The sequence below is a fragment of the Hemitrygon akajei genome, chromosome 7 (assembly GCF_048418815.1).
Source record: "Hemitrygon akajei chromosome 7, sHemAka1.3, whole genome shotgun sequence".
Lineage (NCBI taxonomy): Eukaryota > Metazoa > Chordata > Chondrichthyes > Myliobatiformes > Dasyatidae > Hemitrygon > Hemitrygon akajei.
Genome location: NC_133130.1, coordinates 136,357,536 through 136,377,383, shown reverse-complemented (window position 1 = coordinate 136,377,383; position 19,848 = coordinate 136,357,536). Strand labels below are relative to the sequence as shown.

General features: G+C 35.4%; 1 protein-coding gene across 10 annotated transcripts in view; it reads right to left on the bottom strand.

Moving 5' to 3' along the window:
* Positions 1–19,848, bottom strand: part of LOC140730957 (histone-lysine N-methyltransferase EHMT1-like) — a 188,886-nt gene that overhangs the window by 47,539 nt on the left and 121,499 nt on the right. For 9 of the 10 annotated variants that reach the window (XM_073052060.1, XM_073052063.1, XM_073052065.1 and 6 more), the window contains 8 exons: positions 15,410–15,492; positions 13,220–13,326; positions 12,522–12,644; positions 7,929–8,030; positions 6,710–6,814; positions 3,230–3,384; positions 1,637–1,804; positions 157–301 (listed from right to left, as the gene is read on the bottom strand). In XM_073052060.1, coding sequence (XP_072908161.1) covers positions 157–301; positions 1,637–1,804; positions 3,230–3,384; positions 6,710–6,814; positions 7,929–8,030; positions 12,522–12,644; positions 13,220–13,326; positions 15,410–15,492 — 988 coding nt within the window. The remainder of the gene's footprint in view (positions 1–156; positions 302–1,636; positions 1,805–3,229; positions 3,385–6,709; positions 6,815–7,928; positions 8,031–12,521; positions 12,645–13,219; positions 13,327–15,409; positions 15,493–19,848) is intronic. The other variant, XM_073052068.1, reaches the window with a different exon arrangement.

Sequence of the window (19,848 nt, the reverse complement as noted above, 5' to 3'; positions counted from 1 at the left end):
GGTAATGCAGATTTCTACTGAATTTAGTTTCATTGTTTGCCATGGCGGTAATTAAAAGAGTTAGTGGCTTACATTAATCCCACAATTATTTAGCATGTCTCAGAAATATAACACTTTAAATCAACATTGCAGAGATTCATCTTCCTTTGGACATACCTGCAGATGTGTGATGTTCCTGTCAATGTTCATTGGAGAGGTTACACAATTTTGGGAAACATATTTATAGTCATTTGGACAAGGTTCATCATCCACTCCATTGACGCATGGAATTGGTACAGGTTCATATCCTCTACCAATATCTCTGTTTTTGAGGATCAAAAAGCAATTGTTTTTACAAAAAGAACTCTGACTAATAAACAATGTGAACAATGAAAAGAAGTGAAAATACTACCTGGAAAAACAAGATGCAGAGGATTCACACTCTGCCGAAAGATGTGATGCAACAAATCACATAGCATTAACTTAAAATATCCAAGCAACACTTTTACACTTGCTGTCTATTCAGATAATGACCTGAAGCTTCATGCAACTGCACAATGATCTCTCAACTTTCATGTACTAAAGACCGTGACCTATGAAGAAAAATATGCCATAGTCTTCTCAACCACCCTATCTATTTATGTTAGTAATTTCAGAGATTCCTTTGTACATGAATGCTCCCCAGGGTCCTGCAATTTATTGTAAACTTCCATCTTAACTTTGATTTCTCAACATGCAACACCTCACACTTGTCAACATTAAGCTCCATTTCTTGGCCTACAGTTCTAAGTTGTTTATATCCTGCCAAATCCTTTAGCAACCTTTCTCTCTACAGTCAACCAAATATACTTATCTGCACACTTACTAATCAGTCCACCTACATTTTCACCCAGCTTAACACAAGGTTACAGTATCTGTAGACTCTCATGTCTACATTTTCATCAAAACTAATTATATTGATTTATCAGACAAAAGACCCAGTACTTACTTGGCCCTGCAAAACACAACTGGCCACAGACCTCCAGTCAGAATAACATCTCTTCACCATTATCCTGTCTAAGGTCTAGATGCTTCTGAATCATATCTACCAAGTCTCCAAGATACCAATCTTCTGGACCAGCCTACCACAAGTGACCAGGCTGATAGCTGTACTGAAATTCATGTATACAGCATAAAAGTCCCCTTTTATTCCTATTCTTTGACTTCTACCAGTCAGCCAATCTTCTGTCCATGCTAATATCTTTCCTGTAATAGTATGGGCTCTCATGTGAGGCACCTTGTCAAAGGCATCCTGAATATCCAAGTAAATAACATCTACTGATTCTCCTTCATCAATCCTGCCTGTTATCTCCTTACTATATAAATAAAATATTCAATGCAAGTACATACAATAGAGAATACAATATCACAAATAAACAAGATTTACTTTTAATGTAATTAATTTATCTTGTAGGCTTTGTCCAAAATTGCAAGTTAAGAATTAACATAATATTGGTGGTGGTGCCCAAGACAAGTTCAAATATGGTGTATGCATGTAGTGGCCTTTAATAAGGTGAATGTACAGACGGTGGTCTTTCAAACAGGAAACTCAAATACATTCATATTAAAATATGTAAAGAAAATTACAAAAGAAATAGGGAAATTTACTATATCATACCTACTAACTAGCTTCTCAACCTGGGTAAGCTTATTAGCCGATGCTTGCTTCAGTTTTTTGTTCACTTGTAATGCAACCCAGACTTGTGAATTCAGGCTTGAACATTCAAGTGGAGTCTCACCTTCCTTATTCTTAATGTTAACAGCAGCACCACGTGAAAGGAAAAGCCTAAATATGTACAATTGCAAGCAGATTTATTGCCAGAATATCCTTGAAATACAGTTCAATTGCAATTAAGTATATTTCCATGGAGAATTATTTATATAATGCATCATTCTACAAGTATTACCCATGTTATCTAGTTACAAATCAATATTTATAAACCATATAACCCTGAATTTGATTTCCCATAACTGGTTTGGTGCTTAACAAAATTTGGAGCTATTTCACCAGATTAGAAAAACTGACGTATAATGCAAGGGGGCATCATTTTAAGGTGAATGGAGGAAAACATACAGGGGGTGATGTTAAAGGCAAATTCTTTACACAGAGAGTGTTGGGTACATGGAACATTCAGTCAGAAGTGATGGCAGAGGCAGACGCATTCGGGGTATTTAAGAGACTCAGATAAACACATGGATATTAAGAAAATGGAGGGCTATCTGAGAGGGCAGGGTCAGATTGATCTTAGAATAAGTTAAAAAGGCAGAACAACATTATGGGCCAAAGGGACTGTACTATGCTGTAACGTTCAATATTCTACACTTTTTCAAAATGGAGTTTTTCTGCACCAAGAGTTGTAAAAGTATAGAACAGTGGCTCTAGTGATGAATGAGTCTTGGAAGTTATTCTTCAAATAACAACTTTTATTTTCTCCCCCCACAGCCACCACAGATAATTTCTATGAAAATATTCCCAAAGGACTACAAAAACAGATAAACTTTGCACAGTGTAATGTAAAGAATAGTTTCCCTGAGTGGAAAAGAAAAAAAAAAATTGGTTACTGTTGATACTTTTAGATTAGAGATGAAACTACTATGGTCTTAAGAAGTTATACTGTTATTCAATTTATCTTGTACTTCCAGAAAGGATTAGCTATGATATAATTTTAAAATTAAACAGCAAACTTTAATGTATTTGGGTAAGAATAAGTGAATGTGTAATGAAGTAAGGGCCGCTGCAAAGGAGACCAAATTTACTTCAAAAGGATACAATCAGCCAAAACAATGTGTTCATACCTTAGTCGTCAAACTTCTGCAAGTTATCTGACTGCAATTGCAGTACTGGTGCACAATATTATTGCAGGGACTATAAGAATAATGATCAGAAAACACACAGAATTTGGAAGAATTAATTTTTGTCCATCATAAAGCTCACTACCAATCAATGAAAAGTGCACTGGGATCTTCCCTATCCTGAATGCTGCAGTTATGTATGTTATGGGTGCGGTGAGTGTGGTCAACGAGGTGTATACTGAAAGGGGCTACATGAAAATGTGCCACAGCTCTGGGCATGTGCAGACAGTAAAAATTAACCTTGAATTCCTATCATACAGAAACTTGCTCTGATAATTTATGTCAATATTATTGAGTTCAGAATTCACAAATATTTATTACAAATACCAGTCACACACAAAAGTATTTTAATACTCACACGACACATTCATAATGATTTTCCCTTGATGCGATATGTAGAGGAGAATCACCATGCATATTCACTGCAGTTAGATCACATTTTGCATTCAGGAATATTTCAGCAATATCCACACATCCTGAGAAAGCTGCCCAATGCAAACAAATATTCTCTTCCTGTGCCACAAAAATAGGAAGAGAACAATTTTAAAGCTTAAATTCTTTTCCAACTTCAAAGAAAGAAAACAAATTCTACAAATTCAATTATTTATCAATTTTTGGCAAAAAGTCTTAAACTGGTTCTACAAATATCATTTGAAATTAAGTACTACCAACTTTAATATTCACAACAGTATGTACACAAGTGCAAGGTCAATAATGTACTAGGTCCATTCAGAGAGATGAAAATATTCTCTGAATTTAAATAAACCCAGAAATGAAGTTACCTTTATAAAATAGTTTTATGTGACAAATTATGGAGTGAGAGAGATAAAGTTCAGAATCAGAATTAACATTACCGACATATGTCATTAAATTTGTTAACTTTACGGCAACAGAACAATGAAATATGTTAAATAAATATAGAAAAAAACAAAAAACTGAGTTACATTAAGTATGTGTGTGTATATATGTATTTTAAATAGTTAAGTTAAAATAAGTAGCACAAGATAACAGAAATAAAAAAGTAGTCAGGTAGTATTCATAAGCTCAATGTCCATTTAGAAATTAGGAAGGCAGAGAAGAAGCTGTTTCAGAATCGCAGAGTGTGTGTATTCAGGCTTCCTTCCCGATGGTAACAGTGTGAAGAGGGCATGTCCTAAGTGGTGGGGATCCTTAATGATGGACACCATCTTCCTAAGGCACAGCTCCTTGAAGATGGCATGGGTGTTACAGAGTTTGCTAATTTAGAACAACCAAACATAGTGTGCTGCATTAATATTAAAAATCAATCTTTACCATTTCCTTTTTTTTGTAATTTATTTTTTAAAGTTCATCATCAAACAAACATTTCCATAAGATGTATTTCAGATATTGTACATGTATATCATAGTCATATATGCCACAAATCTGCACATAATATTTATCTGAGGTATACACTTATAGAAAAGAGAGGAAAGAAAGAACAATTGAAAGGAGTAACCTACGTACAAGTAGGGAGTGATCTTTTTTTAAAAAAACAACATATTCATTGATTTGTGAGAATAAAATCAGGCTGAGAAGGTGTTCAATAGTTAAACCATTTTTTCCAGTATGAATCAAATTGTTCCAACTTATGATTAATAGATGCTGTTATCTTCTCCATTTTGTAAATGTCCATTGTAATTTCCATCCATGCATTTAAGGTTGGGCTCTCCTGTGATAACCATTTCCTAGTAAGTCTTTTTACCAGCCACCAGCAGTATATTCATTTTCAACCATTCTTGAGGTATATACCCAAAACATATGGTCTTACTTTCTAAGGGTATTTCACATTTAAAGATGGCTTGTAGGGCATTGTGTATCCTACTCCAATAGTCTTTGATAACGGAGCATTCCCAGAAAATATGATAATGGTTTGCATTTTGATTTCCACAAACAGGGAGGTTACTATCATAATGGGATTTCTGAGACGGTGTAATAAAATATCTTATCAAGTTTTTCTATCCGAACTCCCTCCATTTCTGTGAACTAGTACACTTCCATTGATACCTCCATATTATTGTAATTTCTTCCTCAGATATAATTATCCCTCTTTCCTTCTCTCATTTGTTTTAATATATGAAGTTGAATGTGTTTTAAGATTTGACAAACCCTTATACACGCTTGAAATGATTCTACTACCGTTATCTGAATTATATGCTTTTCTAAATAGCTCTATCAAACATGTACTTGCCTTGGTTACATTTTTAACTGTCCTATTAACATATTGTTGCATCTGTAAATACCGATAAATGGCTTGTTTTTCTAATAAGCGTTTCTCTTTAAGCATTTCAAAACTGAACAGTGTTCCTTCTTTCATTATATAGCTGTCCAGTCCTTAAATCTAGCATCCAGTTTATTCGGCGTAAAATCTGAGCTATATGCACACCATTTAAGAATTGGAATATTTCCCTCTAGTTTATATTCTTTTATAATAGTTTTCCATATTTTAAGAGTCCATTTCACCCATGGGTTATCAATAGTATTTATGTACCTTTGTAGGTTGTTATCAGCCAAAATTGCCTGTATGGGGATGGGAAGTATCCCCTCCTCAATGTTTTTCCATTGAATGTCATATGATGGGTTGCACCAACACGTCACAGCTCTCAACTGTGCTGCAAAATAATTATTTCTAGGAGAAGGTAGGCCCCATCCCCCTTTTTCCTTGGCTAATTGCAAAGTTTTGAGACAATCTCTAGGCCTTTTACCTTGCCAAATATATCTTGATAACATTTTGTTCCATTCATTGAATTGATTTTGATTAATCTGTATTGGTAGGGTCTGAAAGAGATATAATAGTCTGGGCAGTATATTCATTTTAATAGATTCAATCCTTGAACTGAGACTAAAAAAAAGGAATTAGGTTCCATCTTGTTATATCTTCCTTAATTTTTTATATATAGGCTGATACTTGCATTCTGATAATTTTGCCAAATTTTGTGGCATAATGATGCCCAAGTATTTGAAAGACTCTGTTTGCCATGCCCAGGAATATCTACTTTCAATTTCTCTTGGTGGGCTATAGTTATATGAAAGTAATTGGGTTTTATCTATGTTGATCCTGTATCCTGACACACAGTTGAGTTTGCCATGTTTCACCTTCTACACATAAATACCAACTTTGACAAATGTTCAAAGTGACACTTGTTATTCCTACCAAGACTAAATAACTTAAATGCAAACTGCTTTATAGAGACATCCAGAAACAAAGGAAATGATCCTGCTAAAACAATTTTTAGCAGCAAAATTTTATCCTGACAAGATGAACCAAATACACAATAATGCTTCCCTCACTTTGTCCAATAGGCCAAACTGAGGGAAGAACTACAATTAAAGCATCAACAAAAATCTTCTCCAGCCATCTCTTTTTTATACAAGGTAAAGTGCCAATGTAGCAACAATATGGTCTAAACATCAGCACCCGAAGGTTTTGTGTCAATACAGACCAAATTCAATTCTAATGGATTGATTGCAACTATGGGGGAATAAAAGGCAGACTATATTTCATCAAACTTATGCTAAACTGTAACCAAATCCCATAAATCAATGTGTATTTATTAAAATATCTCAGTTAACTGTAGTCTGGCACCAGAAAAGTCATCACTATGAGCAAAGACCACATGTTTTTTTTAAATCAGAATAGAATTAATAGTTTAATTTAGTTTTTCTTCACTTGTGCAACTTTAAACCAAAATTTAGGACACAACATAGCTAGAAAGCACATTAGAAACTCTCTTGTTTATGCTTCAAAATGTTAAAGCAGTTTGTTTTTCCAGATTTATCCCATTAAGTTTGTTTATGCATAAGAGATTAAGTAACTTACATTGTCCCTAATGTTGATATCAGCACCTTTTGACAGCAGCAGCTTTACAATATCTATATGCTTATATTCTGTGGCCCAAATCATGGATGTCCAACCGCCATCGTCCTTTTCAAAAAAATAAAATTATAAGTAAGTGCACAAGTGAAACAAGAACATGGAAAAGGAATAAGAACTGAACTCTGCCATCTACTGAGCATATCTAGCATTTCCAGTTTTTATTTCAAATTTTCAGCATCAGCATTAAACACATAGTAGAGAACTACAGCCTATATAGTTCATACTGAACTGTTATTCTGCCTAGTCACATCGACTCGCACCTGAACTACACCCTCCATACCTCTCTTATCCATGCATTTACCCAAATCTTACACATTGTAAATGAACCTGCATAACATCACTTCCTCTTGCACCACCCTAACATCCCCCTTCAAGTTCCCCTTAGATATTTCAACTTTTACCCTTAACCTATGACCTCTAGTTCTAGACTCACCCAGCCTGAGTGGAAAAGGTCTGCTTGCATTTACCTCATTTATACCACTCATAGTTTTGTATAACTCTCTCTCTCTCTCTATTCATTCTCCGATTTTCCAGAGGAAAAAAAGTTCTCATGTATTCACCTTTTCCCTATATCTCAGGTTCTCAAATCACAGCAACAGCCATGCAAATTTCCTCTGTACCCTTTCAATCTTATTATGCACTTTAAATTACATGATGTGGTACCACGCTCAACATTAATACCCTTTTATTTTTAGGAAAAAACATCAATATTTTCTGAAATTTTACACCTTTTATCCTCTCACTAGTTCACAGTTATTTCACAATGAGGTCTCTGGATTGAGAACAATTTAGTACTAGCCTTTTTATCTATTTTACTGAGGAATCTAGATGTAACACGTAGTAGGGATAAATTCATTAGAATTGACATCAATCCACAAATTCATAAATATTAAATACATTCTTGATGTTTCATTGCATTACCTTTTAATTTCTTAAATAAACATTCAAGAAGCAGGAAAAACTGCCTCAATTTCAGTTGAGTAACAGATACTGTTCCTTTCCAATTAGTACAGAGCTAATGATGGAAGTACAAGGCATGATATTTGAGGTTGGCCATGTGAAGCATCCAGCAATGTATCCAATTAGCCTTCACAACCCTAGTAAAGCTGAGGGGAGGATAGTTGTTAAGATGTGACAATATCTTTATGGAACACTTACTCACCTGACAGTTTACATCAATTAATCCCGTGGACAGAAGATGTACAACCACATCATAATGTCCTTTCTTAGCTGCCAGATGAAGGCAAGTTGAACCTTCAACATCCTATAAAAGAGGATTATCAATGATGTTAAAAAGTATAGAAGAACATAAAGATACGTAGTTAGATAAATGGAGTTCTAATGCCCATATTTTGACCTCATCAACATTTAGGAATGCACAGAACAATTACCTCAAGTTAAAGTCTAAACTGCAGAGATCCATAGAAGTCTGATTTGTCAAGACTAATCCTCAGTTTCAAAGGGAAGAGTTCTCACATCACTAATTTATTTCTCTGATACTACAAAACTAAGATAGATTTGAGCTTTGGGATTAAGTCTATTGGCCGCAAGCTTAGACAATCTAAAAATAATTCTCAATGATTTTAGAATAAATCAATAGATACATAGACAATTATCATTTAAACCAAATAAGAAGATTCATATTTCAGGAATCATTTCCAATACAAAGCCATAAGCAGAAAATTAGCACCAGTTCTGCTTCATAAACTCTATGCAGTGGACAAGCCAAAAGTTATATTTTTGTTTAGACCTTTTGCTGTTAAAAAAAACAGTTCGGAAATCATAAATACAAATGAGATATCTTCAATATGCCAACAAAGAAGTTTAATGTATTCAGTTTCTAAAAATAAAACCTTTACTCTTTCTTCAATTGACAAAGATCATCAAACCAAGAACCCTGCTGTTTAATACATTATGATTCCACATTAATCTTAATACTGAAAACACTAAATGATCCCCAAAGTCAAAGAATAAAGGGCAGCAGTGGATAGGTGCCCCCTTTTAACAGATATTGAGCTTAAATATAACCCAAATTAACAGAATCAATTTATTTTCTAATTTATTTCAAGAGTTAAAATCATATAACTTTTGATAGTTTAAGCTTGTTGCCAATGTACTAGATCCCAATGCACAAGCTACCTTAGTTTTACAATCTTAGACAAATAAGTTAGTGGAGTTCAAATTCTCTCTTTGAAAGTGAGGCTATTCTTGACAGATTTGTTTACACATCTGTGTCAAAGCTATCTGATAGTGAAGCTGGCTACCCAGAGTGAGACAGGGTTCCATTTTGCAATACCATTTGATGCCTAACGAAGCTTAGTATTTGTAGATGTAAGTCTAATACAAACCATTCTCAGCTTTTTTTTTTTTGAAATACTGTTTGGAGTTTTCCATCCTTCCTCTCATTTCCTGTGGGCTTCTAACTTCTAGTGGTTTCTAACAGCATTTCTGGTGTTCCAAACAAATTTGTATAGTTATTACTTACATCATATAAGAATCACATTTTGTAAATGGCGCATGTAGTGATGTTTTCTATTATTTAAAACAATGTAACTACTGGAATAATTTTTATCATTTGTTTTCTTCAACTGAGCAGAACAGAACTACATAAAATGATGTCATTCTGAAACTTTGAGGTCAATAAACTTGGCCTAACATTAGTTTGGTACATGTTAAAATAATAACCTAAGATAACAAGAAGTAATGGCATTATATGTTCTAACAAAAAAATGGTTCCATATTGTCAGAGGATTTATTTTTGTTAGCATTGTGGCATTGAAGTGTCTCCTGTAGATTCACTAATAATCAACTATACATACAGTTGCAAGAATGTTTGTGAACCCTTTGCAATTACCTGGTTTTCTGCATTAATTACTCATAAAATGTGGTCTGATCTTCATCTAAGTCACAGTAATAGATGAACACAATCTACCTAAATTGTACTTTTCATGTCTTCATTGAATACATGACTTAATCATTTATACATAGTCCAGGCTGGAAAGCGTATCTGAACCCTTGTATTTATTTACTGGTAGAATCTCCTATAGCAGCAATAACTTCCACCAAATGTTTCCTGTAGCTGCTGATCAGATTTGCACAATAGTGAGGAGGAAGTTTAGACCATTCCTCCATCCAAATCTGTTTCAGTTTATCAATATTTCTGAGACACATTACCTGAACAACTCTCTTCATGTCACTGCATCTTAACTGGGTTAAGGTCTGGACTCTGGCTTGGCCATTTCAAAACACAAATTTTCTTTTTTTTAAAAACTATTCTGTTATTGATTTACTCTTCTGTTTCGAATCATTGTCTTATTGCATCATCCAACATCTATTAAACTTCAGGTGACGGACTGCTACCCTGACATTCTCCTGTAAAATGTCTTGATACAATCTTGAATTAATTGTTCCCTCAATGATTGCAAGCTGTAGAACCCTGAGGCAGCAAAGCAGCCCCAAACCATGATGCTCCTTTCACCATGTTTCACAGCTGGATGAGGTTTTGGTGTTGGCATGCAGTGCCCCTTTTCCTCCAATCACAGTGGTGTTCATTTCATTTCTGTCTCATCTGTCCAACAGAACATTGTCCCAGAAGCATAGTGGAACATCCAGGTGGTCTTTTGCAAACTTGAGAGGTGCAGTAATTTTTCTTTTGGAGAGCAGTGGTTTCCCTCTGTCTTGTCCTTCCATGAACACCATTCTTTTTCAGTGCTTTTCTTATAGTGGACACATGATTTTGGCAAATTCTAGAGATTTCTGCACGTCCTTTGCTGTTACCTTTGGGTTCTTTTTAACCTCCTTCAGAATTGCACGTTGTGCTCTTGGTGTGATCTTTGCAGGACACCCATTCCTAGGTTCACATACTTTTTTTGAACCTAGACTGTGATTGTTCAAATGGTGTACTCAGTACTGATGAGAAGTACAATTGTTTGTGTATTATTAGTTTAGGCAGATTATTGTGATTTAGATGAAGATCAAACCACATTTTATGAGTAAATAATGCAGTAAACAGGTAATTGTAAAGAGTTCACAAACTTTTTCTTGCAACTGTGTGTACTGCCATCAAATAATTTGCTGAAATTAGATTTCAAAGAAATCATTAAACTAAACTAACATGGCTGTATACTCATCATATCATAATAATAAAGCTCAGATTTTGTAATTATTCCCAATGGTACAGCATACAGTGCTCCTAAACCATCCAACTAAATTTGACATTTTCTTTCTTTTGCAGACATAATTAAACATAAATTACCTGTACTATATATGATACTGAAGGATGACTAATGAATAATTACTTAAAAATTTATGTTCAAAAATTGTAATTAATCCATGAAAAAATCTACATGGAATGGAATTATCAAGAATGGGCATACAGAGATGATTAAGCAAGTTAGCAATTGTTGAAATACCAGGTTAGAGAATGCAATAGGATCAAATTATAAATACAATGGATTCCGGTAAATTAGACTATCAGTTAATCAAGGCAGCCACTTACTTGGGACAATTCCTGAAGAAGAAAAACTAATCAAGGAAATACCTGGGATTCCCTTACTTTACTTTGGACACTGCCGTTTAATTGGGGCAAGAGACCGCTCGTTGCCAAACTGTTTCTAACTAACATCAGTCACTTGCACTTGCGTGGTCGTTCAACAGTGCACTGTGCTTAGAGCAAACAGTTTATAAATAGCATCAGCTGTGTGTGTTTGTGTTAAAAAAAATCAGTGATTTTTGTCACTCATAGTTGGCGAGAAATAAGCAGCAAGACAATTCAGAACTGTTTTTCCTCACTGTTGTTTCAAGTATTCAGGCTTGAAAATGCTGGAAACAGCCAAGAGTGAAAATGAAACAATCTTTTACTTCAACAAGTTAGTAACTACAGAGAGTTCGGAGATATGGATAATCATCTTGAATGTTAAAATGAAAATGAAGATTTGGGGGATGCAATCATTGAAAACATTCAATGAAGGCAGTCCATTGTCCACACTAAACGTCTGTGCTGATTTTGATCAAATACAATCAATCAAAAAACACGACAGTGTATACTGGATGAATTCGTCCATCGATAACTATTAGGAATTAATACAGTTTTACATTACTGTATTAATTCTACTTTGTTCTGTATTTCATTTAAAATACAATTTTCTACTCACTTCAATGGTAATTTGTCTTTGTTTATGCTTTATTTTAACCTATTTTCAAGAAACTTTGGCTAATTCAGCTCCTTAAATTGGGTCAAAAGGTACAGGTCCTGATTTGTCCCAATTACTGGAATCCACTGTACTGAGATTTTCTGTTAAAGCTCAAATGACATTCAACAGCACTACGAAGCAGAATGCTGCTTGCCAGCCTGCACCAATTTCAACCATAAATTTCTCAATATCATGCTTCCACTCCACACTCAGAAGGATACCTCCTTTAGTACTAAAAATACATCTGCTTCCATTGACTCACTTCACTCACAAATCTGTTGGAATGTATCTTTGAATTACTTTCACTTTAGACCAGGGGTTTCCCACCTGGGGTCCATGGACTCCACTTGGATACTGGCCAGACTCCATGGCATAAAACAGATTGGGAACCCCAGCATAAGACCTTTACATCCACTGAAAAAGACTTCCAGCCCATCTTTTAACCCTTCATCCTACAATACAGGGAATCAAGAACAATATGGAAACACCCAACTTGGGGGAGAAAAGATAATCTATATGGAAATTAATGCTACAAGCATTTGAATTATTACTTCAATTCTAACCTTGTGATCTCCCAGTGCACCAGCCTTCAAGAGATATTTTACTGTTTCAAGCTGGTTGTTCTCTGCTGCATCCATCAGCGGGGTTCTCTGATCATCATCACAGGTATCCAAATTAGCACCAGCCTGCAAAAGAGGTCAACTGGCTTTAAAATAATTATATCTTTGCATTGTACTGCCGCTGCAAAACACACAGTTACAATAAAGAGTTTGTGAATCCTTTGCAATTACCTGGTTTTCTGCATTAATTACTCAAAAAACTTTTTCTTGCAACTATATCATATCATACAAGTCAGTTATAATAAACCTGCTCCTAATGCACAAAAATCAAAATATTCATGAATTAATTTCTCAGTAAAATGGTCTGATAATTTTGGTAAAAAATTAACAGCCTACTTCCTCTTAATTAAACTGCCATCTAAATTCCCAATGACAATAATATTTTCTAACAGTACTGTTTACAGCATGAAACATAGATGTTAAAATTACAACATTTCAGCCTACAGGGACTCAATCACGACCTCCTTGAAAGTAACAAATCGCAACACTGCTAATCAATTTCACATACTGAAATTTAAAAGGAGATTGATTCAATGATGAGTATGATGACCTTTTATCCCAACTGTTTTTTTAAATTGTAGAATAAGGACACACATTTTTCCTTAAAAGGTTAAAATATAGCAACACAAAAACATTTTAACCTGTACAAGCATATGACAAATTTCCACATGGCCCATCTCAGCAGCTGCATGGAGAGGTGTTCTCTTATTCTGGTGCTCAGCTCTGAAGTTAGGATCGATCCCATCAACTAGGGAAATAAGAATTGAAAAACTGTAAGCTTTGAGCAAATTTCTCAAGTTATATTGTTTAACTTAGATCTGTTTTCATGCCAGTAGACCAAATAATAAGTTATTACACAATTACTTTTCAATTTATACCAAGATAAAGACAAAGAAAATAGTACTAAAATAACTTTCAGCCCTAACATTTGCTCCATATATACAACTTTTGTAAAGTGTCTTTGAAAATCTATTAATAGTCAAATGCAAACTGTTGCTTTACTCAGACTCCTAGGCCCATGTTTAAAATATCTATTTCCGATCAAAGATTGAATTTTCCCGCATTAGTTTTCATAACAGACATTTCCTCCCTTGCTTCCAAAAGCACTGAAATAAGCTCCTCCCAATGCCTGAAGCAACATCTATCCTAAACATCTTCAATCTGACATAATGATGTAAAGATTCAGCTCAATAGTTTGCTTATGTATACACAAATCATGTGATTCAGCAATCAATACTATTCTTCAAAAATTGCTTCCTCTAATATTTTTGTTTCTAATTTAGAAGTCCCCAATTTTTGAAGTTTCGGTCCAGGGTCCAAAATCATGCTTGCTGGTCTTCAATAACTACTGCCAATATTTTAAAATCCTGTTTTTAAAGATAGTGTGCAAGATTAAACTGCTGCAAAGTTTTTTCAAATATGACCTACCCTTAATCAAAATAATTCATATATAATCATATCACAATAAAACCATACTTTTTTTGCCTTTTCACTGTTGCTAAATTGCTATGTTAACTTTTGATGATTTGCAAATGCAGACCAGAAGGCAAAAGTCACACTGAAGACCAAAACCTTAAGAAATATTCTGCCTTCCTGATTTTTTATATACATGTACCAAAGTGGACAACCCCAAATTTCCACAATATATTCCTTCTGCTCTGTTTCTGCCAATTCATCTAGCTTGTATATCCCCTTCCACAATTCAGGACATTTACAAAAACAGGTGTGAAAAAAGGGCCCAACCACAATCTACTCCAGTTGTTACCATCTGGGAATCGGTACTGCAGCATAAAAGCCTAGACCAACAAGCTCCGGGACAGCTTCTTCCACCGGGCCATCAGAAGATTAACTCACGCAGGTTTGAGTGTATTTCTATGTTACATTGACTGTTCTATTTATTATAAATTATTATAAATTACTATAATTGCACATTCAGATTGGGACATAACAAAGATTTTTACTCCTCATGTATGTGAAGGATGTAAGAGATAAGGTCAATTCAATTTTAGCTCCTCTGCACCTTTCGCACATCCACAATGGCAACAAATCATCCTACATTTAAGGCACTAGCAAGCTACATTATCCATAAAAGGTATACATCATCTAGAATCTGAATCATACTTTCTTGAAACATTTTAAAATATGTATTTCAGTTTTCTATTACAAAACTTATAAACTCAAGGATAGATTGTAAAAACTCTTGAAATTTAACTGGATGAACAACAGCTAGATGTTCCCTTTTTATACCCCTTCAGCATAACTCCATTTATACAAGACCCCTCCATTTTTATAGCTGTTTGATATACACTCAGTCACCATTTTACTAGGCACACCTAATTGTTAATGCAAATATCTAATCAGCCGATCATACTGCAGCAACTCAATGCATAAAAGCATGCAGACATGGTCTGCATGTTATTCAGACTAAACAACAGAATGGGGAAGAAATATGATCTAAACGACTTGACCATGGAAGAATTGTTGGTGCCAGGCAGGATAGTTTGAGCATCTCAAACTGCTATCTCCTGGGATTTTCACACACAACAGTCTTTAAAGTTTATAGAGAATAGTTCTGTTGGTGAAAATGCCTTGTTAATGAGAGGTCCAAGGAGAATGGCCAGATTAATTCAAGCTGACAGAAAGATGACCTTTAACTCAAATAACCATAGGTTACAACAGTGGTGCGCAGAAAAGCATCTCTGAACGCACAACACATCAAACCTTAAAGTGGATGGGTTACAGTACCAGAAGACCACACAGCATTCCACTCCTATACCTAATAAGTGGACACTGAGTTTATATTCTATATTTAGATGCACATGAAAACTTACCCAGCATTAGAAGAACTTTCTGCATCTCCCCCTGCTTTGCAGAGATATATAATTGCTTTGGATGAAACCGCAACTTCTTGGGTCTATCAGGAAAAAAAGATTTCAATATTAGAGACAGAGGCAAGCATTACAGAAACAGACTCTTTGGCTCACCCCGCTCATGCTAATCATCCAGTATCAACACTGATCCCATTCAACAGCACTTGATCCACAGCCTTCTACATGCTCGTCCAGATGATTCATGGAGTGTACCCACTCTACTGCCTCTCCAGTCCAGATTAAAGAAACAAAATGTACCTTTTTCTACTGGCCCAGATTTAGAGGGAGAATAACAACTCCATCTCCCTCTCCCTGCAACAACACCACAATGGATGCCAGAGGGAAAGTATATATGTTCAAAAGTGGTTCTAATGTTTAAAATATTGTTACTTTAAAATGTTTATAACTTACGTAAATGTTTTAGAAACATAGAAAACCTACAGCACAATACAGGTCCTTCAGCCCACAAAGCTGTGCCAAACATGTCCTAACCTTAGAAATTACCTAGGGTTACCCATACATAGCCCTCTAATTTTCTAAGCTCCATGTACCTATCTACCAGTTTCTTAAAAGACCCTATCATATCTGCATCTACCACTGTCACTGGCAGCCGATTCCATGCACTCACCACTCTTTGCATTAAAAAAAACTTACCCCTCACATCTCCTCTGTACCTACTTCCAAGCACCTTAAAACTGTGCTCTCTCATGCTAGCCATTTCAGCCCTGGGAAAAAGCCTCAGACTATATCTGGATCCACAAAGTAATATCCCTTTGGATCCCATGCCTCCTTACTTTCTCAATAAGCCTTGCATGGGGTACCTTGTCAAATGCCTTGCTGAAATCCATATATACTACATCTACTGTTCTACCTTCAACAATGTGTTTAGTCACATCCTCAAAAATTTCAATCAAGCTCTTAAGGCAGACCTGCCTTTAACAAAGCCGTGCTGACGATTCCTAATCATATTATGCCTCTCCAAATGTTAATGTTCATAAATCCAGCCTCTCTGGATCTTCTCCATCAACTCATCAACCACTGAAGTAAGGCTCACAGGTCTAAATTTCCTGGACTATCTCCACTCCCTTTCTTGAAAAAGGGAACAACATCCACAACCCTCCAATCCTCTGGAACCTCTCCCGTCTCCACTGATGATGCAAAGATCATCGCCAGAGGCTCAGCAATCTCCTCATTCACCTCCCACAGTAGCCTGGGGTACATCTCGTCTGGTCCCGGTGACTTATCCAACTTGATGCTTTCCAAAAGCTCCAGCACATCCTCCTTTTTAATAACTACATGCTCAAGCTTTTCAGTCCACTGTAAGTCAACCCTACAACCGCCAGGATCCTTTTCCGTAGCGAATACTGAAGCCAAGTATTCATTAAGTACCTCTGCCATCTCCTCTGGTTCCATACACACTTTTCCACTGTCAAACTTGATTGGTCCTATTCTCTCATGTCTTATCCTCTTGATCTTCACATACTTGTAGAATACCTTGGGGTTTTCCTTAATCCTGTCCGCCAAGGCCTTCTCAGGGCCCCTTCTGGCTCTCCTAATTTCATTCTCAAGCTCCTTCCTGCTAGCCTTATAATCTTCTAGATCTTGATCATTACCTAGTTTTTTGAACCTTTCATAAGCTCTTCTTTTCTTCTTGACTAGATTTACAACAGCCTTTGTACACCACTGTTCCTGTACCCTACCATCCTTTCCCTGTCTCATTGGAACACCACGCAAAATCCCCTGAACATTTGCCACATTTCTTCCGTACATTTTGCTGAGAACATCTGTTCCCAATTTATTCTTATTTTTAATTTTTAAGATTTGATTCTTTAAAAAACTATTTTGAACGTCACATAAATAATCAACCTTGTTAAAAGAATTTAAAAGCTTGAAAGTATAGTTTCAGAATGAATGGTGTTGTGACACCAGTCAAATTGATGGGCAAGCTTTGTTCTAACTGTCCCAGACATGACAAAAGGCCCTTTTCATGTGTCAGAGCTTACCATGGAAAACTGTCTCAGCTTTCTCTGAAAATTCCCAACAAGACTACTGAAGTGAGAATAGCTTGCTTATGTCTAAGCAGAAAACCACCCCATTATGATGGCACTAAATTGCTGCCAATATTTAATCAGCCAATCATATTGCAGCAACTCAATGCATTAAAGCATGCAAACAAGGGCAAGAAGTTCAGTTGCTATTCAGAATAAACATCAGAATGGGCAAGAAATGTGATCTAAACTACTTTGATCGTGGAATAATTGTTGGTGCCAGGCAGGATAGTTTGAGCATCTCAAACTGCTATCTCCTGGGATTTTCACGCACAACATTATTATGTTCAGTGTGGCTTTAGTCTTCTTGTCTACATTTGCAAATCACTGGAAGTTAACATAGAGATTCAGCAACAGTGAAAAGGCAAAAAAGGGAAGGGGGAGGAGGAGAGGGAGCAGGAAACTGAGTAAGTGGCCCACTCTTGGGTAAATAATTGTCTGTGTTGACTGCAGATCATGGTCTCTCTTTGGGTGCTGTGCTATTACTTGGTGGGTGGTGAGCACCAACAATTTTTGCTGAAATGGGGGGGGGAGGGGGATTAATGTGTTGATGCTTTGCTGCTGCTTGTGTGGGAGAGGGGGCTTTGGGGCTCAAACATTTTTCTGCCATTCATTCTTTTGGGGTTCTCTTTTTCATGGAAGTGTGCAAAGACCAAATATGTTATAGTAGGCACACAATTCCCAGAGCCAATTTCCAATTCAAAGTGTTGCTGATACTGCCTGTAGGCCGCTGATGGAGTAACAGCTCTCTACTGTTGCTCCTAATTTACTTACTTTTCTCTCCAACTTTTTGAAATACTATTGTTAGACGGGATATTATTTAATATGACCACTAAAGCAGCTTTGGAAGCTATTACAAGTTCAATTCAAAAGCTTACTGAGGAGTTTCAACAGTTTAGAAAAGAAATCAGCACTGAAATTAAACAAATAGGTACGAAACTAGAAGATATTCAAGCAATTCTAACGGAAGAATTGGATAAGAAGAATAAGAAGAAAAAGGAACATGAAAATGTTATTACTTTACTGGACAGGAGAATGGATGATATGGAAAAGCTATATGAAAAACAATTTAAAACCAACGAAATGATGAGACAGAAGATTATTGATTTGGAAAACAGAAGTAGGAGTAACAACATACGAATCTTGGGACTTAAAGAACAAATGGAAGGAGATAATCCTAAAGAATTCTTTGCAAATCTTCTGATGGAACTATTCCTTGATATTATAAAGTCTCTGCCTTTGATTGACCATGCTCACAGGTCACCTATCTATGGATCGGCTTCAAAATCTAAACCAAGATCAGTCATTATATGTTTCCATGAATTTCAAATAAAGGATTGTCTAATTCGAGCTGCCCATGGAAAAGGTATGATTGACTACCAAGATCAAAAGATACATATTGTTCAAGATTTTTCATCAGAAGTTATGGCAGAACGTGCTAATTTCAAAAAAGTTATGACATAGTTATACAGTCAAATTTTTAAACCCTCTCTTCATTCTCCGGCTCGACTGAGGATTACACTGAAAAACGGATCATTTAAATGGTTTTATATGAAGGAACATGCGCAAGAATTTTTAGACTTAAAAATGAATGACTATATATATATAATAGACTAAAAATCTTGCAAACACAGAAATACTATGTATTAAAAATGACTTTTATATTTTTAGTATGAATAATTGTTATATATTTTTTATAAACTTGTCTAAGCTTGTTTCTCACTGTATTTTATTTAATCTGGTTGGAATACTAAATAACCTTGAATTCTTGGAGTGGTTCCAACAGGCTTTCTAAGGGAATGTGTTTAGGGGAAGTAGATATTGGTTGCTCTATGACTGAGTTTCTCTCTTTGGGAGGGGGAGGAGGGATGGGGAGTCTTTTTTTTAAGCTGATTTGGGAATCTAGTCAATTCTGTTGCTTAGTTAATATATTTCAAGGTTTATTATTTGGTTTTGATATACATTTTTCTGATTGTTATTTTAATCTTTCTTACAAAGAACCTTAAAAATGGATCAAAGTATTAATTTACTTAGTTTTAATGTAAAAGGACTAAATCACCCCATGAAAAAAAAGATTTTTGCATATATTAAAAAACTTAAAGTATGCATTGTTTTTCGATGGAGAGAACTCTTCATTTCAAGGCAAAGCAAGAGGGGTTTTGATCCCCATAGATAATAAAGTTCCCTTTGTTCAACATAAAGTAATTTCTGATACTAATGGGTGTTTAAAGAAAATTTTCTTACTCTATTGAATCATGTAAAAAATACTAACAAATTGGTTGCATCTTTCATTATTGTTAATTGGTCGAATTAACTCTATCAAAATGAATATATTACCTAAATTTATATATC